We start from the raw sequence: 27,298 nt of genomic DNA on the forward strand, positions 1-27,298 counted from the left end.
TCATGTAAGCTAAACCCGCAACGGACAATTTTCCACCATATGGGCTCTCTTCTGCCGCGTTCTTTGCGCGAAATCCGACCTCAATGCTTACACTTTCACTCCGGTACTGAGCGCCTGCAGGGCGCTGCCCCTCCCCGAACGAGGCAGGCAAGTCCGCAGTTTAATGACCAAAACTGGCGCCGAGTCAGGAACTGTGGCTAAGACAGCCATCTTGGACTTGTACTCCAAGTACGGGTTTCTGGAGGACTCTGTCAGAGCATTTGAAGAGATGGAGTTCAAGGATGTTGTGACTTGGAACGCGTTGTTTTCGAGCTTTTTAAGGCGCGGGCTTGCCCGAGAAGCAGTTGGTGTTTTTGAAGCAATGAGGAAGGAAGGAGTGGAGTTCAGCGAGTTTACTTTGTGTTCTTTGCTCAAAGCTTGCGCCTTTTCGAAGTCCTTTTGACAAGGCAAGCAGGTTCATGGGATGGTGGTTGTGATGGGACGCGATACGGTGATTTTGGGCACTGCTTTGATTGATTTCTACTCCGGCCTTAGGCATATAAGTGAAGCAATGAAAGTGTTCTCGACCTTGAATTGTCGAAAGGATGGTGTCATGTTGAATTCTCTAGTTGCCGGGTGTGTTTGAAACCAGAAGTATGAAGAGGCATTGTCGATTATGTCCACCATGAAACCGAATGTAGTTGCACCTACCAGCGCTCTTGCTGCTTGCTCTGAGAATTCAAATTTCTGAATTCGGAAGCAGATACATTGCGTGGCAAGGCATCATGGGTTCATATCCGACAACCAAATGTACAATGTTCTGCTGGACACTTAAGCAAAATGTGGGAAGATTTCTAACGCTCGATCTTTGTTTGAAAAAATTCGTAATAATGATGTGGTTTCGTGGACAAACATGATTGATGCATATGAAAGTCATGGGGATGGGGTCGAAGCTCTTGATCTGTTCATCACGATGGGGGAGGAAAGAACTGGAGTGTTGCCGAATTCTGTGATTTGTCTTGCTGTTCTCTCGGCTTGTGGGCACTTGGGGCTGGCCGAGCAAGGCCGGGAGTGTTTTAACTCTGCGACGGAGAAGTATGGTCTGGACCTGGGTCCAGAGCACTGTGTGTTTCATGGATATGTTAGGCCGTGCCAGTCAGATAGATGAAGTGTGGTGTGCGTTTGATGATACGGTTAAGCATGGCATTAGGCCTACGGCAGCAGTTTGGTCAGCACTGTTGAATGCTTGTAGGCTTGTAGCCTTAACCTGGATGTTAAAGGGTTGAGCTTGCTGCAAAGCATCTGCTGCAGTTAGAGCCAGATAAGCCCGGGAATTATGTGCTGATATCGAACTTTTGTGTTAAGGAAGTCGGAAGTAGCTGGGTTACCGATTCGCACTGCCATGAACACGCCACCAGGCTCTCCGTATGAGAAATCAATACAAGTAAGAGAACATCTTTTGTTATGGATAAGCTGGCGAAGGGCCGAACCCACCATTGTAATCTTTAAGGTAAAATTGCAGATGGCCGTCGAGCTTGCCAGTTCGAGTATTCAGTTCATCCAGAAATTTAACGCCAAAAGAAAAAACTAATGAATTGAAATTCAGGAACATTGTATTGAAATACCCTCAATTTCATAGATTACAAATTCAAGGGCAGCAATGATTTCATACACAGGAGAAACTTGCCTAATTCAACCATTTGCTGTCTTCTCTAAATGTTAACAGGTTAGAACCTCGGTTGGACATATCGAGAAATGCAGTGGAATTTCTTCATTCTGATTTAGCCTTCATGTCTACCTTGTCCTCTTGGACTGGTGGAACGACGACCCTAAATGTCCATATCGCCAGCAGAGTTGCCTCTATCGGGGCGAGCCAGTAAACCATGACATGCTCCCTTGTAAAATGGTCGCCACGAGCATAAGCCCATCCCATCACCTGCAAAAGTAAATGAGGTTCAGGTGTAGTGCATTCAAGTTACGTAAATTAAATCTCAGAAACGCCTGTAGGTACTTACAGAAGCCGGGTTCATACAACCGCCAGTCAGATCAGAGCCGAGAATATGAAGAGTTAACTTGGAAACACTCGAGATCCAAGTCTTTGTGAAGAAACTCCCCGGGATTTTTCTGGCAAGCCCAAGCGAGACAGTAACAATCGCAAATGTCAGCAACCCTTCTGTGAGTGCACCTCGATGGAGGTCAACGTTCAAGCGAGGACCATGACCTACTTCAGGAAAGGTCGCGATTATGAGCCTAACGCCAGTAATAGAGCCGATAACCTGATGAGAGGTAAACGAAGATAAATGAGTGATGTCGGAGAAACTACATGGTCATCGCTGTAAGATACACAAGTACCAAAATCGAAAGAACTAGCAAAAAATGCCATCTTCATCTGCTTAGAGAATTCACATTCGGTTCCTTCTTCGAGTCGTCGAATAAATCTGACTTAAAGAAGAAGTATCTCCCCCACTACGCCGCGACAACGGGTACTAATCCGTCATAGGGCGGCGGTGGGGGAAGGTTTAGGTAGCACAATACGACCTGCTAGGGGTGGTGATGCAGAATGAACTAGGGTATTGAAACAGGGTTACCCAAGCTTCTACGTTAAATTTGTCAAAGACAAGACAAACAAGAACTACTAAAGAACAAGAAGCTTAGAATTCAAATTTCAAACAACCTCAAAGAAACAATATAGTCTGTTCATTTATCACAGAAATAATGAAACCATTATGTCACAAATGCCCATATTAGATTTCGGTTTTTTAGCTAAAATAGTACTGAGATTTAAAATCAATAGAATTAGTCTTTGAATTTGGCCGTCATTAATCACTTTGGTTGTGAAAAAACTCCGCTAACAAGGAAAAAATGATTAAAATATACTCAAATTTTGCATGTCATTTTGGTCTATTATTTATTAGGTTGATAGTATTTTTGTTATTTGGTTCTTATTTAACATTTATTTTAGCCAAAATTGTACTCACATAACTTTTTACTTAAAATTAATCCTTAAGTAGGCCACCATCAATCATTATTTCATGAAAACTACCCCAAATTATTTTGGTGCATCGTTCATTAAAGTGATAGTTATGCTGATCTCGGGACATTTTAGATAAAAAGCTTGGAGTTTAGACATCCAATCAACCAAAAAGAAAAAGCAATCGGCTTTCCATTAAATTTTCCGTCATTTTCATCAAAATTCTCTCTCTATCAAAACAAACGACCAAACAAGTGAATGGGGGTCACCTGAGCAGGGATTCTGGCACCAACAGTGAAAAGGAAGCGGCTGAAATCCCCGGTAATTGCGCCGGACAACACGGTCAAAGGATTGTAGGTGCCACCGTTGGTAACCTTTCCCAGCAACGCGAAGAAGAACATGTTCACAATCGAAAGGGCGCACTTGATAATCTCACCGCCGGGTCCGTGACCAAACCCCAGAATGCTGAACACGTAGATCTTAATCAAAACCCCCGACCATACCCACATGAACGAGATTATCAAATCCGAAGCGAGCAAACCAATCCTTCCCATGTCTGCCGCACAGCAATCTGGACAGTCGGTCGGTCAGCGGGGCCGGGAGGACGATGGCGGCGGAAACTACCCTTCGAGAATTTGAAGGAAGACGATTGGCTTACTTTGACCGGAAATAAAAAAGTAAAAAATGTCCGTGGGACGACGTTGATGTGTGTTTTTTGTTTTTTGGTCAATAATTGACGTGTATATTTGAAAGACAAGGTGAGAGGACAAGACGAACTTTCGCTGTTTTTGTCGGGAAAATTTTCACTCTGACGGGACACGAATATTGGTTTTATATGAGTGGTAAAAAATTTTATTGTTTAAGTTATTAATTTTTTAATACATAAATCGTAATATTTGAATAATAACACGTGATGTACCATCTTATTTGTCGATGACACTAAAAAAAATCTTTCGTTTCCGTAGATTCTCTTGTCTTTTTGTTTTGTCGGATTGTGGAATCCTTTTGTATTTCTGCTTAAATTGCAAGCACACAGTAACGGGCTTTTTTTGGGGATAAGATCTGGGCTGAAATCTGGACTATACCTAGGTTTTTCTTATATTTTGGGCTTTAGATTTCAGCCCGTGCATTTGTAATTTTTTTTATTTATATACAGCAATATATTTACGCTAAGAAGCTAAGAGAACAAGTTGATATCGAACTTTTCGTTCATGAGATTCAAACCTAAAAATTATCATTTACAAGTAAAGAGAAATACTATTAGACGGTAATACTAAGTTACTCCGTGCGTTCATATCTTATATTACCAGTTTATTTATCCCAAGTGCAAAACCGCTAGTCTCTAGTTTTAGTGGTAGTTGTCTTGATATTTATAATGTTCAACTCACGTGTTTGCGAGAATGATATATAGTTTTTGTGAGTTCAATACAGATCTACTTGCAGTTGGCCTTGTTATTGTGGCACACTGATTTGTTGGAGTGTATTAATCTTTATGAATATTTTTTCGTTGAAGAATGAGATCACATTACTAATTTAGTAACTAAGTACTTATACGATCACTCAAGCTTCAATCTTGGATTTTATATCAAGAATTGAGAAATTAATAATACATCAACTTACTATTCAGCACTAATATTAAATTAAAATGTGAATAACCATGCATTGATTGATCATCAAGTGACCAAGCGAATAATTCTATCCAACAGGATCCTTTTAGTGAGGATCCTAAGAATTCGTGAATCGTATTCGTTCATCATATATCGTACGGTCATTTTTTGTCAAGTACTATTTATATTTATTTTTAAATAAAAATATTTAAGATAAATTTTTACTGTATATTATACAATGAACGGATATGATTCATGAATTCCTGGATATTCATAGCAAGGATCCGGACTCTTCCATTACGCAAAATATATCATGGGGAATCTTATGCTCCCTCCACTCCAGGGGGTGGTTCCACTTGGTTAGATTCAGAATCTTGGTGACGTGGGAAAAATGGAGGTAGTGGTAGAAACTATATGCTCAATGGTGTCACGTTATTCACGCAATGTGGTTGTGATTGAGTAATGGACCACTTCTCTTTGCTCTCTGTGCAGCCATTTGTCTGGTGACGTGTCACGTTTCAATATCTTATACATAAACTTTACTATATAAATAATTTAATTAATGCCTTCCGTTCTTTCTCTATAAAATCCAAACCAATTGGAAAGCGTGGAAGCTTCCTTCTTTGCAAAAGGGAATATTTTTGCTCACTGCATTTAAATGGTAGTAATACTTATTTTGGAAGAGTTTAAATATTAAGATTTATATCTGATCATTAGACAGATATCAAAATTGTAACTCGTCCAACAATTATAAAAGGGTGGTGCGTCAAAATATTCCCTTGTTCGTGTTACAAATGTAAGTGATGATTTGATCGAGTGATTAGGATTTCGAGTCCAAATTTTCTTTCTTTTCTTTACTATAGATTAGTATAGCATATTGGTTGTAATATAAAAACAATAATAGTCAGCAATTCAAAAAAAATTCAACGTGTTTCTAATAGTAATCCTTTGAACAATAGTACTTGCGCATATAAGTGTTTTTTTAGAGAAACGGTTAACTGGGATAAATATCCAATTTGAATCCGCAAATTACTAAAAGATTGTTCAATTAAGAGTGGTAGTTGTTTCCACTATTAATGAAAGAAGTTTCAAGTTTCACTCACTACGGTGGCACAACTTCGTTTGTAAAATATATGTTTTAAAAAATATTGTCGTTTAATCCAGTCTGTTCAAACAAGAAATGGTCCACCTAGATATTTCTTTATGCGCAAGCCAAGAAATCTAACGATTTCATCGTTCACGTAAAAAATAATACTTGAGCAAGAAGACAGACATCTGGCTACAACACAATCAAATCAAACTTTCGATGTTATTGCTTTTTTAAGCAAGCACTGCACATTGCCTTCGGCTTCAGGTATCTTCTTGTTCTTGCATTTACTTTCAATAACACCTACTCCAATTTTTAAAGAAAAACTTAAATTTTAGGTTCTAAATTTATTTTAACTTGCTTTAATTCTTGAGATAAATATGAGTTAAAACTCAAAACTCATTTATGCACCAAATTTAGCTCAGGATTTTCTCTGAGTTAGTGGAGCTGGTGTCACATCCCGGCCCGGGGCGGACCACTTCCCGGGCCCGCTCCACCACCGTAGCACGATATTGTCCGCTTTAGGCACCGACCACGCCCTCACGGTTTTGTTTCTGGGAACTCACACGAGAACTTCCCGATGGGTCACCCATCCTGGGAATGCTCTCGCGCACTACTCGCTTAACTTCGGAGTTCCTACGGAACCCGAAGCCAGTGAGCTCCCAAAAGGCCTCGTGCTAGGTAGGGATGGGAATATACATTTAAGGGTTGGAGCAAAAAAGTTGTTTCTAGGTTAAACCTAAATTTTATGAGCTACAAAAATTTTAGGTTTTAACCCAAGGGTTGGAGATGGTCTTAGTAGAATAATTTTACATTCTTGTTATGTATTATTTATCTTAGTTATTTTAGTTAAACCAGTATTTCAAATTAGCATAATTCGTCACTTTAGTTCTTGAGATTTAAAGTTAATAGGATTGGTCCGTTGTTAATTAATTGAGGATATTTTTGTCATTTTAATCCTTATTAAGTAGAAATTTTCGCATAAGGCCAAAATAATTGATTGTGGACCACTTCTCTTAACTCTCTCTACGGCCATTTGTCTGGTCACGTGTCACATTTCAATATTTTATACAAAAGCTTTGCTATATAAATAATTAAATTAATGTCTCCCTTTCTCTATAAAATCCAAACCAATAGAAAAGCATGGAAGCTTCCTTCTTTGGAAGAGGAAATATTTTTGTTCACCACACTTAAATTATAATAGTACTCATTTTGAAGAAGTTTAAATATTAAGATTTATATCTGACCATTATACAGATATCAAAATTTTAACTCATCTAACAGTTATAAAAGAGTAGAGCGTCAAAATATTCCCTTTTTTGTGACATAATTGCGGAACAACCATTTAGTACTTACAAGTGTAAGTGATGATTTGATCAGGTGATTAGGATTTCAACTTTCAAACTTTCTTTCTTTTCTTTAGTATAGATTAGTATATCATATTGATTGTAATATAAAAACAATCATACCCACCAGTTCAAAAAAATATTCAACATGTTTCTAATAGTAATCTTTTCAACAATAATACATGTGGATATAAGTGTTTTTTAAGAGAAACAATTAATCAGGGCGAATATCCAACTTGAATCCGTAAAGTACTAAAAGAATGTTCAATTGAGAGTGGTAATTGTTTCCACTATTACGGAAAGAAGTTTCAAGTTTGAATCATTACGGTGGCATAACTCCGTTCGTAAAACATATGTTTGAAAAAATCTTATCCTTGAATCCAATTTGTTCAAACAAGAAATGGTCCACCTAGCTATTTCTTTATGTGCAAGCCAAGGAAATCTAACGATTTCATCTTTCACGTAAAAAGAAAAATACTTGAGCAAGAAGACAATAGTTTAGTATATTAAATCGACTCGGATTACTTGAAGCATCGGTTAGTAAGAGGTTGGATGTCGTCGCTATAAACAAAGACCGCCGACAATAACACAATCAATTCAAATCAAACTTTTTACGTTATTACTTTTTTAAGCACGCACTGCACATTGCCTTCAGCTTGCAGTTTCAGGTATCTTCTTGTTACTGCTATTGTAATCTACTTTCGCTTGGTAGAATAATTTTACATTCTTGTTCTGTATTAATTTATCTTACGTATTTTAGCTAAATCAGTTTCTGAAATTAGTATAATTCATCACTTTGATTCTTGAGATTTAAAGTTAATGACTGGTCTCTGAGTTTGTTTACTGTCATTTATTTGGTCATTTCATGAAAAATTTTAATTAAATAAGGAAAAAATAACAAAAATACCCTCATTTTTGTCAAATCATTTTGGTCCGTTGTTAATTAATTGAGGATATTCTTGTCATTTTACTTCTTATTAAGTAGAGATTTTCACAAAACAACAAAAATGATTGATTGTGGGCAAACTCAGGGATATGTTCCATTGATTTCAAACCTCAAGGATCAAACTGAGGAGTTATACCAATCTCAGTAACTATTTTGGCTAAAATGCCTTTATCTTAAATTAATGCTTTTTTTTTTTTTTTTTTTTTTGGCTTTTGGAATGGATTTAGTTTCTCGTTATATTATTTTTACTTCGGTGCGTTTTACTTTTTCAGATCATTTATTTCGATGTATTTATAATAAGTGAAAGTTCTTTTGTTTATTTCTAAATCGCTCATTTGGCACTATGATATTTTGAACGTCACATTCTTTTTTTTTTTTTTTGGCCTTTTTAATCTTAAATTTTCTACTCCAGCTACTCCAAGTCACTTGATGGTTCGCCCACAATCAAACCAAGAAAGATGAACAAAGCGCCTTAATTTATGATGCTTCATAACAAGGCCAGCCGGGGAAAAAAGGTAATATCATGATGAGTTTTAAATTAGATCAGTAGTTCGCCTCAAATCATAATTAAAGTCTTACTAATAACACCGTCAGCTGAATTGCATGTCTAGATCTTGACAGTTGAAATCCAATCATTCAAATATTAATGCACTTCACATGTAACGTAAAAATATCCATAAATAATGAAAAAAAAATGTGTGAGAAATTAAAACGTGAGTAAGTGAGGAAGAAAAAAAGCCGTAGATGATTCATGATTCCCATTTCCCACTCAACAATCAGCTCATTCATTCTAGCGTCTTCCCCATTAAAATTTTAAAATATGGCAACAGACGAAACGACACCGCACCGAGATCAACACAACCAAAACACGAGGGCTTATTAGGAATCTTGAATGTAAAACTAGCATATGGTTACACGGAAATTGTGTGAGAAATTTTTTTATTTTTGTTTTTGAAATAGAGAAAGAGAGGAATAGAGTGATAGAGAAATATATTTTTTTTAATTAGAAATATGTTAGGATTACATGTAGGTCAGGTTTTGATAAAAAATAGGAAAATTTAGTTGTGTGAAATTACATTTTTGCCCTATATTTTTTCTTCATATTATGTTTTAATTAGAAGATTAAACTGGTAATTTCATACAATTTTCGTTGAGTAATTTATTAATGAGTAGGGATAACTTAACAATTGAGGAAACCCTACAGGCTACGGCCACCGCAGCACTCAATTTAATTAGTACCTGACTAAATCAAACTGTTAATTGCACAAATGGACCTGAACTTTGTCAGTGTTGTGAAATAGCATACGAACAAAATGATTTTACAATAACACCCAAAATATCATTTTTTTTTTTGTCGCAATTTGGCGCCCCAACCTGTCACAATGTTTTATTTTTAAGGTATTTTTAGTCACTTGTTATTTTCAAGTCATTTTCACAACTTGAGTACTTGAAGCTAAATATCTTAGTCCACGCCCATCTTATTGCAGCTGAATCATGTGTTAATTCGACCTTTTATCTTCTAAAAAGATAAAAAAAAACATAGCAATTTCTATAGTTTTTCTGAAACTCATTAAATCTATGTCCTAGTTGAGTGAAGCGATGACAACAACCTTGAACATAAGAGTTTCTTGTGTCCAACTAGTCCTATGTGGCCCCAAACAAATATTTTCAGATGGTTAAGCCCTACATACAGGAGGTGCATTAGGGTTTTTGTTCATCTTAAGGTCCGATCGTCAGACCTCAAATTTTCTCTTTAAAAAGAGATGCATATCTGTTTCATGTATCATTATTTGGGCCGTAAATCGTAAATTGTTTTAGAATAAGTGGTAACTGCACAAAAATGAAAAAGTATAAGTCCCACTGTGTAAATTTTCTTATGTAAAGAAAAGAGAAAAAGCAAAACCTCGGTGTACAATTCTCGGAATAGAAAAAGGGCAGTTTGAAATATTTGCGGGCAGCGTGTGAGGAGGAGACCAAATAGCGAGCGAGAGCTGCTCTGAGAAAAAGAGGCGGTCGTTGCGATAGGTTCGAAGACCCAACCAACCACAGGAAGAAGAAGGGCGGTGGCGGCGATGATTTCTGGTGAAACCCCATAAAACCTAAGGATTTCGATAATGTTTCAGCTCTGCAGTTGCAATTGCAATTGCACCCTCTCCTCTCTCCTCCTCCTCGTCCCTCCTTTTCTTCCTCTCACCTGAACCCCTTCCGAGTCCCCTCCCCCCCCCCCCCCCTCTCTCTCTCTCCCCCCCTCCCTGGTATGCTTCTTACTCTGTCTCCGATCTTCGTGTTCTGTTTCTGCGTCTAGTTTTTTTTTTTTTTTTTTTTTTTTTTGATATTGTGTTTTTCATGTGTATTTTATTAATTTGTTGTTTGTGTTTGACTGCTGAGAAATGTCGTCTCCACGAAACCTGGAGGATTTTCTGAGTTTTTTTTTTCTCGGCAACCAAACATAGCGTTAGGATTCTTCCAGATTCGGTTCATTTGCTTATTTAATTATGATTATTCTGTTTTTGTGAGTTTTTTTTTTCTCGGCAACCGAACATAGCGTTAGGATTCTTCCAGATTCGATTTATTTGCTTATGTAGTTATTATTATTCTGTTTATTGCTGTGGAAATTGGAATTTGTGCGGCTTGGGGTTTTATTGGCTTGAAGAAATGAATCGGATTATAAGTGTTTAATTTTTGGATTATTGAATAATTTGAATTGATTCGGCTATAACTGCACAGCTAGGGTTTTATTTTGTTGTTTTTTGATTTGGATTTTTGATGATGATGAATTGGTGATGCAGAACCATGCCGACTTTCACTGTCATAGCTTTAGATAGGTTGTTAGAACCTGGAGCTTCTTCCAAATCCGCCGACATGTCATCTCTTCCGAATTCCAATTCCAAGCCTTTTTCGAGTTCAATGCCAGTTCCTGACTCCAAGCTGGAGAGGAAGAACAGCGCCTCCGTTGCGGAGAAGAGGCCAAATCGACCTCCGATTACGCCGGCCCTTTACGCTACTCCGGAGGCCACACCCCTCCCGGATTCGCCTACTTCATTTACTCCCTCGCCTTACATCATCAATCACAAGCGCCGTGGTCCAAGGCTTATGAAGAGTTACTCGGAGCAGGATGTGACATTGCACCAGAAAGCTGGAGATATGGAGAAGCTCAATGGGGATGTCAACGATGCTGAGGCCAAGGGGGTTAAGCTCAATGGGGATGTCAACAACGCAGAGGCAAAGGTGGCAAATTTGCCTGTGGATGAGTTGGATACTTTTACTTTCCCCAAGCCTGTTGAAGTGCATCATTCGAATGGAGTCCATCATTTCGAGAGCAGCAATGGGAAGCTTGGGACCAGTGATGGGCAACTTAGAGGCAGTAATGTGGAACTAGGTAGTAGTAGCGAGCGTGAAGATAGCTTCTATGTGCCCAACAAGAGAAGCGGTAATGTGGAACTGAGTAATGTTTCTGCTAGGGAAGATGAGTTGTTGAAGCAACCTGCCATGAGTCCAGGAAGAGATAGTGAAAGTGAGGATTTCTTTGATCCGAAAGACTCCATGAGCGTCGCAAGTTACAACACGGATGGAGAGGGAAGTGTTTGGGCTGAGCGTTCTGCACAGACCAGTACACCCATGGGGGAATTTTATGATGCTTGGGATGGTATGTAGCTTTGCTTCTTTGGTTAAATTTATTTCCTTTCATTTGCTTATTTTTTGTTCTTGAATATGCTTTGCCCATATATCCGTGAATTAATTGAGCACCATGATTGAAGATTGGAATATGCTGGTTTTTCCCTAGTTGGGTATCTTTACATATAATATGGTGTATATTTCTTTTCCCTTCTATACATGAAGGGATGTGCAAATATGTTTTCAGCTCTTACGTCAATTTGGATTTGTGTTGAGCATGTCGACTTTAACTCTACGTTTTTAATTAGTCACGTTAGATGACTTGACTCATTTGTTAACTGTGTCTTGTCTTGGTTGACATGCATATCTCATGAATTAGAAACTCAGTAACAGGATGTTTTCATTTTGAACCAAACTCATTTCTTAGATCTTCATAAAGTAAAAACCACCTGATCCGAGTACTAGCAGAACTTACCTGTTGTGTTCGATACTCGTGTTAGTAAGTGTTTTTTTTTTTAAAGATTCATATCAATTAATAGTTTACTCTAACTCATCCTACCCTATGCTATAGTTAATCCTAATTTGTTTTTTCGTGTTGGGCACTACTTGTGTTACTGTGTCATGTCATTTTGAAAGTTCCTGTTCATTTTCATATTGGGTTTGCGGTGTGTCAGTGTTGCTGAAAATTGACATCCCTGTCTTTCTATGACATAGAAAAGGTTCATTATTTATGAGATTGGTATTAAGTCGCTAATTATGATTAAGGGCACAAACATGCCGGTTCTCTATAAATACCCTAGTCTCTGAATTTTTGAAATGGCATAGAAGAGGGGATTAAATCAAAACATTCTATGCATGTCTTCTCTGTGTTTTTTTGAGATATAAAAGAAAACTTAATTTCTCCAGCTCAGAAGTTTGGTTTCAATTTACGACAGGATTTCAAGATTTGGATGCTTAATCTTTGAATGTCTGTAATCCACCTTGTTCAATTTAAAATCACTACAGTTATAAATTTTTGGCGGTATTGAGCAACTTACTTTTTTTGTTACTCTGTGCAGAACTTTCATCTGAGAGCGGGCATGGGCAACAGCTTTCTGTTTCTGACCTTGACGTTGAATTGCGTGAAATGAGATTGAACCTTATAATGGAGATTGAGAAGCGCAAGCAAGCAGAAGAATCCTTGAATAACATGCAAAGGCAGTGGCAGAGGATTAGGGAACAATTATCTCTTGTAGGATTGACACTCCCTGAAGATCCTGCTGCTGCAAGGGGTCCTGAGCAACTAGGTTCTGATCCTGCAGAAGATCTGTGCCAACAAGTTTATCTTGCTAGGTTTGTATCAAATTCTATCGGGAGGGGATTGATAAGGGCTGAGATGGAGTTGGAGATGGAAGCTCAGATCGAGTCAAAGAACTTTGAAATTGCTCGGTTGATGGACAAACTCCGTAACTATGAGGCAATGAATCAAGAAATGGTTCAGAGGAATCAGGACGTTCTCGGTGAGACTTGTATACCTTTTGCCTCTTGTTTATTTCTTGATTCCTAAGGCTTGAGGTATTATATTATTTGTTAAATCAAAAGCATTTTCGATGCCTACCTCAGTTGAACTATGTCTTCTTCCCCATTTTTAACCAGTAACCTGTGTCAGGTTTGAACATATGGCACCCTCCTAATGTGCATCATTTGGGCCTTTGATCTACCTCGCATTATTAGCTCACCTAAGTTTTACTTTTTGTTTCGTGTAGAGATGGCACGGCGCGACAGGGAGAGAAGGGAAAGAAGACAAAGATGGGTATGGGGCTCGATTGCGACTGCCCTAACACTTGGTACTGCAGCCTTGGCATACTCTTATATCCCGTCTAGCAGGGGATCGCCAACCTTCGATTCCGAGGTTCCTGAGAGTAGCGATGCAGGCAAATGATAATCACTTTACGTTGCACCCGTGACCCTATGCCGTATAACAGAAGGAGAAAATAAAAGGTCTTATACTATGCCACATCCTTTGTGGATAACATTCTCTTGCTCTTTTATCAGTTAGATTTTCCTATGATCTGAGGATGTACAGTTCTACAGAAAATAATTAAAGTTTGAAGTCATAAGGTTTGAGCTTCGGTTTGTCTCGAAGCGTTTATACACAATTCTATGCCCGTTAAGTATTCGTCTGATTTAGTGATTTTTGATTTGCGCTCATCGGGGATCAGTTTTCCGGTGCCCTAGTTACTAGAAATTGTTCTTGTGCATGGTAGGATACGTGCAGTTTGATTTGGCGATATTCGATTCTGTTTTTGCGATATTCGTCACTTGGGTTTCATTTAAATTTAGCCGAGCACTTGCAGAGCATTTCGTTATCTTCCTAGTTATATTGACAAGTTGGAAGGTATGATGCGAAGCTTTACCTACCAAGGCGGGCCGCTAAAGCTTGTCCTGAGGGCTGTTGAGTAAAGTGCCAAAGCCTGTTGAATACTGTCTGAGAGGCATTTCATCTAACAGTCCTCCGTCGATCTTTTCCCTATGTTTTCCAACTTTAATGGGGTTCTGGAACTCAAGTTGACCCCTTGGACTTGGATCCGTCCTTTCTCGTACTCTTGTTCTCGAGTTTAAATTTCCCTCTCTCTATATTAAAATGATATACAATTCCATCTTGTAAACAAAAAAGATAAATTGAGCTAGAAATTCAAATGGTGAGAGGTAATTTGAATACAACGATAACGTGAATATAGCTCCCAAATAAAAAGGTCCAAAAAATGGGAAAATAATAAACGACGCCGTCTTAAGAGGTTTATCCACTGGTAAGATAAAACAGAGGGAGAGAGTGTAATCAGGTACTCTGGAGCTCCGACAACGGAGCTAGCTCTGCACATGTCAGCAACTCTTCCCAGAGAAAACTCCCCCACCCGTTACCGCCATTCCAACTTCTTCACAACCCAAAACCACCACCACTTGTCTCTTCCCCCATTTCTCCAAATACCCACAATTCCAGGCAAAAAAATAGAAGAAATTGGACTCCAAAACTTGTATTAGCCGCTACAAATCAGCGTCTCAGGATCACCGAACAAGAACAATCCCAGGAGGAAGAGGAAGAAGGAGAAGAAGAAGATGCAGGGGAGGAGGAGGAGGAGGAGGAAGAAGAGTACGATTATTCGGAGGACGAGTCTTCTTTGCTGTCTCGGAGTGAGAAGCCTGACAGAAACATGGCTTTGCTCGATGAGTACGAGATGGAGGAGCACGAGTACGTCGCCGACCCAAATCATCGGAGCGGTAAAATTTGATAAAACCTCTTTTGGGTTCGTTTAATTTTAGCGGAGGAATTTTGGGTGTTATTTGGAGTTGTGGGTTTGATTGAGTGAAAATGCAGGGTATGTGGCCGTGCTGGGGAAGCCGAATGTGGGAAAGAGTACACTTTCGAATCAAATGGTTGGTCAGAAGTTGTCCCTTGTTACTGACAAACCTCAGACTACCCGGCATCGAATTCTCGGTATCTGTTCTGGCACAGACTATCTCTTAGCTGATGTTGTTATTGGTTTTAATTCAGTTGTTTATAATGGTATAGTTCGATTACTTGATATACAAGGAAATATAAAGGAAATGTTAATACGGTGAAGTTTCTAAGGTTCGGGATTAAGAGCCGACTAATATCTTGTTTTGCACAGAAGTAATACTTTATTGATGGTTTCTGAAGTTCTGGTGATGCATATAGGTTTGACATAAGGATTTGTGTGTAGATGATACTGTATGACACACCGGGTGTTATGGAGAAGAGAATGCACAAGTTGGATTCTATGATGATGAAGAATGTCCGGAGTGCTACAGTTAATGCAGACTGTGTAGTTGTTCTTGTTGATGCATGAAAAGTGCCTGAAAAAGTATGCTTCTTCATTTGTAGGATTGCATATGAAACTTTGTCCTCTTGTCCTTAGGTCATTTTCTCGTTTCTAGATTGATGAAGTGTTGGAAGAAGGTGTAGGTAACCAGACGGAAAGCTTGCCGCCCATTTTGCTGGTTATGAATAAGAAGGATTTGATTAAACCTGGTGAAATTGCAAAGAAACTAGAGGTCAGCATTTGTTTACGCGTATAACTACACACTTAGTTTCCGGATCTTGTTGTCTAAGCTACTTTTTTTTATCCTAAATAAGAATTACATCTTTTACAGTGGTACGAGAAATTTACAAACGTTGACGAGGTCATACCTGTGAGGACAGGGAGTGGAAGATGTCAAGCATTGGATTTTATCACAAATTCGTTATGGGCCAGCATATTATCCGAAGGTACTTGGAATTTCATGTTATAGGCTCATGATTGCCCTCCCTTTCTTTGAAGCTAAAGTCCTTAATGGTGTTCCTGTTTCATGGCCGTGAATGTTCTATTCTCGCCTTATCCCAACCATTAGGATTCATGTGCAGAAATCGCACGGTAGTAATAAATGTCATAAGACTTTCTACAATCAGACCTCACATTCCCATCCTAAAGAGAAAACTGCATTGGTGTTGAACTTTTGAAAGTAAGTTCCCCTTAAGCAGTAGTAAAAATTTGTCTTCCGTATTCTTATTCAAAGTGTAAATTTATACCTCTCAAGAATATCCAAAAGTGTTATTTTCATGTATGGATAACTTATCTTTATTCTTTATGAATTCTTAGGACATTGTCAGTGAGCACCCAGAAAGATTCTTTGTATCTGAAATTGTTCGAGAAAAGATCTTTATGCAATACCGTAAGGAGATTCCTTATTCATGTCAGGTAAGTAGTTTAGAAGCTCAAAAGATTTGGCTTGTGAGGAATGGTACCCCATCCCTAGAGAGAAGCCAAAAGAAGAAGATAATATTTCTAGTTGATTTTCACCAGGTGAATGTCGTGAGCTACAAAACTAGGCCAATGGCAAAAGATTTTATACAAGTGGAAATTGTCGTTGAAAAAAACTCACAGAAGATCATTGTTATTGGAAAAGTAGGTAATCTTCAGTTGCATATTTTGTCCGCTTCATGCAAACTATATCGAACTTTATTTATCTTCTTGATCAAAGATTTAATTTGATATGGTGCATAAAGGCATGTATCACAAAAAGCTAGATAGCTCGATCGCTGAGTTTATATCCTGAATCATTTTGTAGGAAGGGAGAGCTCTGAAACTACTTGCAACTGCTGCTCGACTCGACATAGAAAACTTTTTGCAGAAGAAAGTATGACCGATATCTGTGCACAAACTATGTCAAATTGTTTTAATTGGCCATTGTCCTGCGCTTAATACATTCTGTGGGTAGTTGGGCTGCAGCATTATCTCCTCACTTTTACTTTGTTCGTCACGTCTTATATAGAAGATATCCACCTTACAGGACTATATTCATGCTTTAAACAGGTTGAAGTGAAGGTTAAAGAGAATTGGCGGCAAGACGAAGTTCTTTTGAAGAATTATGGCTATGGGGGTCAAATTCAAGCATTTTGATGTTGGGGCCTCTACAACCTGTCCGTATCCATTGGAGAACACAAGCGAGGATGGCCGTATCATTTAGGCTACACGAGTGTTTTCTTTGAGATGGCTTTGATGTCGTTGATTAACGTAGATGCCTCCCGTTCCTTTTTGACTACACACAAGCCCATCAGAAATGTTGAAGCCCATCAAAGTGTAGGTAGGTTTCCCGTAACGTGGGATGTTTGAAGCAGGTGAATGATGATGGGCATCGTCGCTTTCAATGATGGCCAGATATGGCTTTGGCATGCCTTGTGGCACCATCATGTCAAAATCCTACCCCTTAAAACCACAAACAGAGTGGGGATAATTCTCCTCACATGGGCTGAAGTGCAGCGTCAAGTTCAACTATGTTAATGCGCATGGTGGGTAGATAGGACACATTAAAAGTTAAAGCTTACAATGGCAATTATGCTTGAATAACGACGGTTCAAACATATTTTTCATTTTAAGAATATATAACCCGTTCTGTTTATGTATATTTCTCAAGAAAAATTGAATACGGAATAGTAGGGTTTTGGTTTTTTTGGGTGAAGGGGGTTTGTCTAGCAGGAGAACTTGGTCCCACAAATGTAGCGTTACGAGACTTGTTTCTTGTATTGTAACCTTTACCGGTGTTTCTACCAAAATATGTTTGAAGATTACTAAATCTTATACTCGAATACAGGAACGAAAATGCAATCCGAGTTATAGTCCAAAAGTCATTGTTACAATGACGCCTTGTGTTTAATATAATATTAAGGAAACATTTTCAAACTTTGTTTTCAAGGAAACCCCACATGTTTGGCATTGCAGTTTCCATGGACATAAAAGGTGATAGCTTGGCATCTCATTATTCATGACATAGTGCATCATATCACGGGTTCTATCAAATAAATGTGGCCATAATATTTTCTGCACTGTTGGTGCAAGACACAGGTAGCTGAGTGTCTGTATGACCAAATTTATTTTGTGGATGATAACAATTTACATGACATTGGTAAATGTTAGTGGCGTCTTGTGCTTATAAAACAAGAATATATAGAGCAAAATTTACGCATTTATTTAGTTCATTGACACGAAACGCTAATATGACAGTGTATCCATGACATATAAATTATTTGCCGTGTATATATCTTAAAATAACTAAGTGACTTGTCGCAAAAGCTCCTACTCAAGAATTTGTCATTGATTTCAGCAGGTCCTCTGTTGTGTCGGTCACTAGTATCTCTTTTTCTCTATTTATTTGCAATTGTACCAGAACAAACAAATCCACCTCCACCTCCACCTCCAAGCTTTTTATCCGACTGCAAACATTTCATCCATACTTGGAGAAGATGAAGCATCCATCTTTTGCTCTTCTTTTAGCAATTTTAATCCACGGACAGTGTTTTATTACTCCAATCCATGTTTCAGCAGCAGGTGATAATTTCATCAGAGTGAGGGGAGTGCATTTTCTTCTCAACGGCAGCCCTTACTATGCAAACGGCTTCAACGGCTACTGGCTAATGTATGTGGCTTCCGACCCGTCTCAGAGGCACAAAGTCTCTTCTGTTTTCCGTGAAGCAACTAGCCACGGACTCACCGTGGCTCGAACTTGGGCTTTCAGTGATGGAGGTTACAGGCCTCTTCAGTTCTCCCCTGGCTTATACAATGAGCAAATGTTTAAGGTTCCTCCTCTCATACTTCTGCTCTACTCTTTGTTTTTCTTGTCGTCACGCTGCCTAGGATTGGATTGGATTGGATAAGTCACTGAATTGGGCCTCGTTTGTTCTTTACAATTGAGTTGGATTGGATACCACGCTTTTATTTTAGTATGAATATAGTGAGTTATTCATTCCAATTCAGACCAAACAAGGCCTCAGAGTACCCTGAAGTAAGAAACGAAGGCCAAAGTTTGTCCCAAACGAAGGAATTGGATTAAACTATAAGGTGTTGGTCCTACCATTTTGTGGGGGTTTGATGGGATAAGTTTCATTCATGAGTGATCTGTCTCTTCTTTCAACTCGTACAAACTTTCTTCCTTCAACGTACTTTCAATCTGTTGAGTCATCTAAATCCAATCCAATCCTAGGAACAAGTGCAGAATATTAAAAAAGCATGCAATGATGGGGACTTTCGTAAATGTTTTCGTTTGGATTTTGGTTTTGAAGGGGTTGGATTTTGTTATAGCTGAGGCCAGAAGATATGGAATTAAGCTGATATTAAGCTTGGTGAACAACTATGAGAGCTTTGGAGGAAGAAAGCAGTATGTGAATTGGGCAAGAAGTCAAGGGCAGCACCTCACATCTGATGACGATTTCTTCAGGAACCCCATTGTGAAGGGTTACTACAAGAACCATGTAACCGTAAGTGAAAGCAATAAGCGCTCGTTTAGTGCCTAAGATTGGATTGGATTGGATAACTCATAAAATCCATCGTATGTTGAAGATACGAGTTACTCAAAGTACGTTGAGTATAGTGTATTTTCCAATCCAAAGCCGATCCTAGGCACCAAGCGAGCCTTAGTCTGCGACGAGCCTTTTCTGTTTATGAATATGCAGGATCTTCATTTCTAATTTAGATCGAATTTTTCGCAGACTGTTCTTAACAGATATAACAGCTACACTGGAGTTCACTACAAAGATGACCCAACAATTATGGCCTGGGAACTTATTAATGAACCTCGATGCACATCAGATCCTTCGGGAAGGACTATTCAGGTTAAAAAGCAATATCTTAATTATCCATTTTAATCTTTCATACCAATATCAGATAGACCAGCGAGGGGTCGGGTGAGAATAAAGGACAAGGAATTCCACGCTTTTGTTAGAACTACCATATAGATGACGTGATCCAGGTGCCCCTACGCAAGTTTTTCCCCTCGTAAATCAGCATAAATGCCAGAAATAGCGAAGTATGGATGGCTAAACTGCGAATTACCAATTGCAGCTACCATTTTTATGTGTTGTGCATTGCTAATTAAAGATGGATTTTCTTTTGATGTCAGATTTTTACTAATTGGTGTTCATATTAACAGGCATGGATAATGGAAATGGCTTCTCACGTGAAGTCAATAGACAGAAACCACTTACTGGAAGCTGGTCTAGAGGGATTTTATGGACAAGCAATACCTCAGAGGATGAGTCTCAATCCCCCTTTCAACATCGGAACAGACTTTATCGCGAATAATCGGATTCCTGGCATCGATTTTGCAACAGTTCACTCATATCCTGATCAATGGTAAATATGTTTAACTTGCAGGATCACATCTTTGTTGTACTTATACCGGTTTTTGCTTGAGCAGGTTGTCTAGCTCAAATGATCAAACTCAGCTCACTTTCTTGAACAACTGGCTCAACACCCACATCCAAGATGCGCAGAACATTCTCCGAAAGCCAATATTCATCGCAGAATTTGGGAAATCTTGGAAGGATCCTGGTTTCAGCACCTACCAAAGAGACCTGCTCTTCAACACGGTGTACTCCAAGATATACTTTTCGGCAAAAAGAGGAGGAGCAGCTGCCGGGGGACTATTCTGGCAGCTTCTCACCGAAGGCATGGACTCTTTCCGTGATGGATACGACATAGTTCTGAGTCAGAATCCCTCAACAGAAAATGTGATTGCTCAACAGTCTCACAAGCTCAATCAGATTCGGAAGATTTTTGCGCGGAGAAGAAATGCTCGGATGTGGAGGAGGGCAAGGGCCATTAGAAGGGCTGAATGGTTGGGTAGACACAAAGGCAAACCTATAAGAAATTGATCATATGCATTACCCTTTTGAGGTTTGCTGTTTAGGGTTTCCTCTCTTAGAGATGATTCGGATGAAACGTTTTTCGTCCACGAAGGAAACTTGTGTTACACGTATAGTATACTGCGCTTTTTCTTTGCCCTACATGTCCCGAACTCGACATCTCGTACTTATGTTGTAAGTGTGGAGTGAGTTTTTCAGCAAGTTTTCTGTTTGTAGAAAACCAGATAGCTTCGGGAGCGAAACATGTTTAAACCTCTTAAGGCATGTAACATATTGCTTCGGGGTATTATTAATCTACTCATATTATAATATAACAAATTTATTTATTAATATTATAGTAGATTGATGTCATATCAATCATATCGTCTACTCATATTATAACATGTGAATTATTATACTTCAAAGTTTCTTTATGCTATAACCATTGCTTTTTTTTCTTCTTTTATTCAACTAGTGTCGTCCATGGGACACATGGGATGTGAACTCATTACCTCTTCAAAAATGATAAATTTTTTTGATTGATCATAAAACCGTCATATGGTGGTCACCTATATTATGACAATACAACATCTATTTTATTTATTGATACTAAACATATTATGTATGATTATTATAACACATAAATTAATAATCTTACGCGTATTTGTTACGCCTTATGTAGTATTTGTGATTAAGATTGAGTTGAGCCCATGTCAATTAGACAAATAGCCAGAAAAAAGTTGCGCGCGTATGTCTTGTAGGCGCCCAACGATTCTCATGGTCGGTGAACAAAGCAGAACATGATTTTATCAATTAGACCTCATATTCGAAGAATATTTACAGCTTCAGCCTTCGCCCATACAGAATGCAGAAACCCTCTTCTTCCGGAGACAAAACCAGACCATCTAGAGCAGAAAACCCAATTGGGTAATGACGTAGATATGCTTGAACTCAACGCTCAATTGAAGCAGCTGGTTCAAACAGGTGAAGTTGGAGACGCCCGGAACATGTTCGATAAAATGCCTCAGAGAGATGAGATTTCATGGACCAATATGATTTCAGGCTACGTTGGTGTCTCTGATCCCTCTGAGGCATTGGTTTTGTTTTCGCACATGTGGGTTCAGCCTGCAATCTGCATGGACCCCTTTGTTCTTAGTGTTGCATTAAAGGCTTGTGGACTTGGTTTGAACTTGTCTTATGGAGAAGTAATACATGGGTACTCGATAAAATCGTGTTTTGTGAATTCGGTCTTCGTGGGCAGTGCGCTTCTCGACATGTATATGAAGATTGGTAAGATTGAGCAGGGATGTAGGGTTTTTGATGAAATGCCGATAAGAAATGTGGTGTCTTGGACTACTGTTATAACCGGGCTTGTTCGTGCCGGTTACAATGTGGAGGGGTTGGAGTATTTTTCTGAAATGTGGAGGTCGAAGGTGCAGTATGACGCGTATGTGTTTGCTATCTCGTTGAAGGCGTGTGCTGATTTGAGGGCTTTGAAATATGGGAGAGCGATTCACACGCAAACAATGAAGAAGGGGTTTGATGAGAGCTCATTTGTGACGAACTCTCTTGCCACCATGTACAACAAATGTGGCAAATTAGACTATGGGTTGCAATTGTTTGAAAAAATGAGGATACAGGATGTTGTTTCATGGACATCAATCATTACAACATACCTCTGGAGGGGTCAAGAGGACCGTGCAATCAAAGCGTTTAAAAGAATGCAAGAAGCCGGTGTAAGTCCTAATGAATACACTTTTGCAGGCGTTATCTCTGGAGTTGCCAGTCTTGCTAGAGTTGAATGGGGTGAACAATTGCATGCCCACGTTTTACACAGGGGTTTTATCTCTTCGTTGTCGGTGGGAAATTCCGTTGTGACCATGTATGCCAAATGTGGGCGTTTGGCTTCAGGTTCTAAGGTGTTTCATGAGATGAGCAGAAAAGATATTGTTTCATGGAGCGCTGTAATTGTTGGGTATTCTCAAGGAGGTTATGGGGAAGAAGCTTTTCAGTATTTGTCGTGGATGAGAAGGGATGGACCAAAACCAAATGAGTTTGCTCTTGCTAGTGTATTGAGTGTTTGTGGAAGTATGGCAATGCTTGAGCAAGGGAAGCAGCTGCACGCTCATGTTGTGTCTGTCGGTTTAGAGTTTACATCTATGGTACAAAGTGCTCTAGTGAATATGTATTCGAAATGTGGAAGTATAAAAGAAGCTGCAAGGATCTTCGATGTGGCAGAACTTGATGATATTATTTCATGGACGGCAATGATTAATGGATATGCTGAACATGGGTACTACCGAGAAGCCATTGATCTGTTTGAGAAGATTCCTAGGGTTGGTCTGAAACCAGACTCGGTGACCTTCATCGGTGTTCTTGTTGCTTGTTGCCATGCTGGATTGGTTGATCTTGGTTTCCGCTACTTCAGTTCAATGAAAAATGACTTTGGGATTAATCCTGCAAAAGAACACTACGGCTGCATGATTGATCTCCTCTGTCGAGCTGGACGGTTAAGTGAGGCAGAGCATATGATCAAATGTATGCCAGTTCAACAGGATGATGTTGTTTGGTCTATTCTCCTTAGAGCTTGTAGGCTCCATGGTGATGTCGACTGTGGAAGACGTGCTGCAGATGAGATCCTTAAATTGGACCCGAATTGTGCTGTGACTCACATAACCCTAGCTAACATTTATGCTGATAAAGGAAAATGGAGGGAAGCAGCAGAAGTAAGGAAAATGATGAGATCAAAGGGGGTAATTAAGGAGCCGGGATGGTCTTGGATAAAGGTCAGGGATCGACTTTCTGCATTTGTTGCCAGAGATCAATCTCATCCACAAGCTGATGATATATACAGTGTACTGGAATTACTAGCTTCGAAGGCAGAAGATACTATTCAGGAAATTGGTTCTTCATTAATCGACGCTGAAGATTAGTATTTAATCCATTAAAACTTAAAGCTAATCTCTCCGATTTGATGGAGTACGTCCGATTCCTTGCAAAAGTCCAGTTTATATTATGTGGAGAGTTTCTCAGGGCATAGTTATGTAGTAAAGAACCATATGGAACCAGATGAAATTGCTTCTTTAGCCGTGGCTCGAGGATTGGAAATCACGGGAAAATCTGGATCCAGGGTCACGTTAAGAGGTCAAGCATTATCGGAGGCATGGAAACTCTCGAACTATCTCATCTGCGAAATTGCATGCTTCAGTAGAGGTTTCGGCTTTGTCAACATCAGAGGGCTAACTGATAACACCAGATCTTCATATTCAGATGATTAGCACTTATTTTTGCGAAACTATGTTTGCTCGCAATTTGATATTCACTCGAGAAAGTTTTCCAGAAAAGTGCTGCATCAATATATTTCAAAGGGTGCTGCATGCTGGGTTCAAGAAGTCCGGGTTGCATGTAAGTTTTTCTCCTATACAGTTAACTGTCGAAACAAGAAGATATTGTTCGAATCATTTTGTCACTCATTCATACGTTTTTTCAATTTACATGGTTTTTCACCTTTCATCCCTAAGCCCTAAGCCCTAAACCAATTACGAATTACATGCACAAGAAATCCTAGGCAAAATCCAGCAGCCCCCAAACCTACAACTATTTGAACCCATAAAGTGGAAACAAACGCTTTCTGCACAAAAGCATTCCATGACCAGAACCAAAAGATGGAGAAAATGGTTCCGAATGCAGCACCCACAATGACTTGGCTAAGCGTATGAAGTTTTTGCGAGACTCGTAACCATGTCTGCAAAAATGAATAGTAAAGATATACATAAGCAATCTAAAAGCATATCGTTGGTTGTTAAATTTTTTGCATTGCAGCGTCTATTGAGATTTAAGAGCTTTACCACCACATTACACACCATTGGATGAATTCAATTTCTAAGATTTGTGTACCGGTAGATTAAATCAAACTCATCTAGTGACACATAATATGGTCGTAATGCTCAACACCAATTAAGGGTGGTTAGCAAATTTGTTATGTTTTGAGTAGGGGATCAACTTAAGAACTTGAACACTCTCAAATATGTAGCCAAGCTTCAAAGCATTATTTAACTGAATGCAGAACAAGATTGAATACTTACAAAATATGTTCCAAACGCTAAGGCAAACGCACCGATGGTCAAGGTAATTACATTTACCCCTAGCCATTCCACAACTGCAATAACACACACACAGGTACCATTATTGGATGAGAAAACAGAGGTATCAAATTGATATTTGACTGACAAGAACAAGAAAACTAGTTTTCATTGAATTCCGACATCTTTCATGGTATCAGAGCAGAGATAAAGTCGCACCAGAAAACCCCCTAAAGAAGTACTTTTTCTTTCATATGAAACATGGTACACCAATTTGATATCCCACAAAAAGATGATTTACCAAACCAAAGTTTAAAATTTCCCAGCTCTCCGCAAAGGCGATATACTCAATCTACGGGGAGGGGGATTCAACTTGGGTGCAAGAGGGCGGGCACTCTACCGCTGAAAAGCATACATTGCATCTCAACCTAGAGCATTCAGTTAACAGAAAAAACACAATATCAACAGGGACAAGAGAGATTACTTGACCAAATCGTGAACGTAACAATGTAGAAGATGGATTGTGCGTGGGAAGAAGGCATTCCAGGCTCCGATCTCAACGACTGAATTGGCCTCTCCTGGTTCAGTATCCTTTTGAGTATAACAGATAGGATTGAATTTGCAACAGACCCCATTGCAGCCCACAGGGCTTCTCCATCATGCCTCCACAGAATCACCACAGCAAAAAGGGCAGATATAATCCACTTGCTCTGCATCCACAACCCAAACCAATCCCTTAACATCATTCCAACAAAAAATAAAAACCCCGACAACTATAAGTTTTATACAAAACACTTCGAGGTCGTGCTTTTATTAATTATTAGTTCTAAAGTATCGGGTTTGAAGCCTTTTTTTGTTTTTTTGAACTTTAAAGAAAAGTTGTAAGTATAGTTGATTTTAACGAAAAATCATATTTTTACACTAAAAAATTAATCATTGTACTATTTACTTTATTCTTCGTCTTATTATTTTCTTTAAACCTCAAAATTTTCAAATCATTTTCATTAGTTTTTTTATTTTTTTATTCCGAAGTGTAATGCTATCAAGGGCTTCTATGAAAAAAAATAGAAAAGAAAACATGAAACCTACCAGTCGATTGAGTTTCGATTCCAACCCATTATCCACAATCAAAGGACTCAACTCTGAAGAACCATCAATGTAATCTTCAGGTTGAATCTCTCCGCCGCCGTCTTCGCCGTCGGCGTTTCGAGAAGGCAGCATCTTTATCAGCTCAATCATGGAATTCGAAGCCATGACTCTGCTCCTCCGCCCCGAAACAGCTTTCTTGGGGACGAATCCACCTGAGAAATCCAGTTTTTTGGCGGGAAATCTGGGAAAAGAAGAAATGGGTTTCAGAGATTTGAGCCGATAAGAACGGCGGGGGAAGATTCTGAGGTTTGGGTGGTGGAAAAAATTGGTGGCTGCTGATGATGGCATGGTTTATTGATGAAGTGGGACTGAGTGCGTAGACTGAAAGCCATTTTTCAACGTTCTTATGGCGGATTTGGAAGAAGCAACAAATGGCGCATGATGAGAAAAATCTAAACAGGAATCTGCTATTTTCCGGGAAAATTTCAGAAAGTATCAAACTTTTGTTTGTGGCCGCATGAGGACTCACAGTGCTTTCGTCACACATATTTTACCCCTATTTCTAGATAATATCACGCAATAAACTTTTAGTTGACCTAATTCATCATACACGACGTCTATTTTTATTTTCTTATTTAGGAATTAAATTGAGAAATGTGAAGAAGATTCTCTTAAAGTAAATCTCTAATTTTCTGCCATTTTATAATATTGGCACGAAAATTGTGGCACAAACATGAGGGGATGAAAAGTCTATGAAAGTCCAACTTTTGAGAGTCTTTTCTCATTAAATTCAGAGAAGTGTATTTACTTGAGATTTTGATGAATTTTAATAAAATTATGGACTCTGATAAAGTCGTACAACTGCTAATGAATTTATATAGATTTCACGTGAATTTTAACGAATTCACATAAACTATATGTGAATTTGAAAGAAATTTTATGCGGATTTTGTTATGAAGTTTAATGGATATTAATGGAGCTTTTAAATACACCGCCAAATTCTTCTAAAATCCATAAGAATCCCAATTGGATACCCCTAAGAATAATGTGTTAACAACAAGGGCTAATAGTTTTGGTTGATAAGAGCATCACTTTCGTAATAATACATGTTGAATAAAGATTTGCGTATATCTCTAGCATCACGTAATAACTTGCTTCTTCCTCTACCAGAGTTACTATCTTAGGTCGCTAACATCATTGCTTGGCTATGATATTGATGCAGGTCAGGTTATCCCGCAGAGAATAGGAAATAGAAGCAGCTAGCAATAAAGCAATTGGAAGCAAAAAGAGTTCTTTGATTGATAAACTCATAGAGTTATATTGTCTTATCTCCAAAAACTAAATACATCTCCTGTTTCCAGCAAAGTTATAGGGAAGAGAATAAGACATAACATTACAATAAAGGCATAAAACAAGTCTCCA

The 27,298-nt window shown here is 38.8% G+C and overlaps 7 protein-coding genes across 7 annotated transcripts; 5 read left to right on the forward strand and 2 right to left on the reverse strand.

The window, feature by feature from the left end:
• Window positions 1-13: 13 nt before the first annotated feature.
• Window positions 14-1,431, forward strand: LOC103932833 (pentatricopeptide repeat-containing protein At5g66500, mitochondrial; the record flags this gene model as incomplete). Its single annotated transcript, XM_009342485.3, is given in 4 exon segments — window positions 14-1,101; window positions 1,103-1,223; window positions 1,226-1,259; window positions 1,262-1,431. Coding segments are annotated over 4 exon segments (1,392 nt in total), but the record flags the coding sequence as incomplete, so codon positions are not given.
• Window positions 1,432-1,570: 139 nt separating this feature from the next.
• LOC103932800 (probable aquaporin SIP2-1) lies at window positions 1,571-3,671 on the reverse strand. Its single transcript, XM_009342445.3, has 3 exons — window positions 3,220-3,671; window positions 1,995-2,255; window positions 1,571-1,915 (listed from the first exon to the last, which is right to left on the reverse strand). Exons 1-3 carry the CDS (start codon window positions 3,502-3,504, stop codon window positions 1,751-1,753), a joined length of 711 nt encoding a protein of 236 aa, XP_009340720.2. The 5' UTR covers window positions 3,505-3,671; the 3' UTR covers window positions 1,571-1,750.
• A 6,176-nt stretch (window positions 3,672-9,847) lies between these two features.
• LOC103932799 lies at window positions 9,848-13,689 on the forward strand. Its single transcript, XM_009342442.3, has 4 exons — window positions 9,848-10,191; window positions 10,726-11,582; window positions 12,610-13,050; window positions 13,297-13,689. Exons 2-4 carry the CDS (start codon window positions 10,730-10,732, stop codon window positions 13,470-13,472), a joined length of 1,470 nt encoding a protein of 489 aa, XP_009340717.2. The 5' UTR covers window positions 9,848-10,191; window positions 10,726-10,729; the 3' UTR covers window positions 13,473-13,689.
• A 540-nt stretch (window positions 13,690-14,229) lies between these two features.
• On the forward strand, window positions 14,230-17,667 carry LOC103932832 (GTPase ERA-like, chloroplastic). The gene is given in 13 exon segments (XM_048575228.1): window positions 14,230-14,239; window positions 14,346-14,488; window positions 14,490-14,534; window positions 14,536-14,809; window positions 14,907-15,061; window positions 15,274-15,414; window positions 15,488-15,604; window positions 15,704-15,744; window positions 15,746-15,818; window positions 16,189-16,287; window positions 16,393-16,494; window positions 16,658-16,726; window positions 16,903-17,667. Coding segments are annotated over 13 exon segments (1,356 nt in total). The 3' UTR covers window positions 16,990-17,667.
• A 531-nt stretch (window positions 17,668-18,198) lies between these two features.
• Window positions 18,199-21,056, forward strand: LOC103932796 (mannan endo-1,4-beta-mannosidase 7). Its single transcript, XM_009342438.3, has 5 exons — window positions 18,199-18,662; window positions 19,146-19,340; window positions 19,572-19,694; window positions 20,012-20,214; window positions 20,279-21,056. The coding sequence occupies exons 1-5, from the start codon at window positions 18,330-18,332 to the stop codon at window positions 20,733-20,735; spliced, it is 1,311 nt and encodes a 436-aa protein (XP_009340713.2). The 5' UTR covers window positions 18,199-18,329; the 3' UTR covers window positions 20,736-21,056.
• Window positions 21,057-21,345: 289 nt separating this feature from the next.
• On the forward strand, window positions 21,346-24,195 carry LOC103932797 (putative pentatricopeptide repeat-containing protein At3g47840). Its single transcript, XM_009342439.3, has one exon. The coding sequence runs from the start codon at window positions 21,506-21,508 to the stop codon at window positions 23,636-23,638; it is 2,133 nt and encodes a 710-aa protein (XP_009340714.2). The 5' UTR covers window positions 21,346-21,505; the 3' UTR covers window positions 23,639-24,195.
• On the reverse strand, window positions 24,155-26,435 carry LOC103932798 (lipid phosphate phosphatase epsilon 2, chloroplastic). Its single transcript, XM_009342440.3, has 4 exons — window positions 25,877-26,435; window positions 25,272-25,497; window positions 24,791-24,864; window positions 24,155-24,450 (listed from the first exon to the last, which is right to left on the reverse strand). The coding sequence occupies exons 1-4, from the start codon at window positions 26,222-26,224 to the stop codon at window positions 24,229-24,231; spliced, it is 870 nt and encodes a 289-aa protein (XP_009340715.2). The 5' UTR covers window positions 26,225-26,435; the 3' UTR covers window positions 24,155-24,228.
• Between the last annotated feature and the right edge of the window lie 863 nt (window positions 26,436-27,298).

This window comes from the organism of the source record quoted next, unplaced genomic scaffold (assembly GCF_019419815.1).
Source record: "Pyrus x bretschneideri cultivar Hongxiangsu unplaced genomic scaffold, Pyrus_bretschneideri_v1 Contig8, whole genome shotgun sequence".
NCBI lineage: Eukaryota > Viridiplantae > Streptophyta > Magnoliopsida > Rosales > Rosaceae > Pyrus > Pyrus x bretschneideri.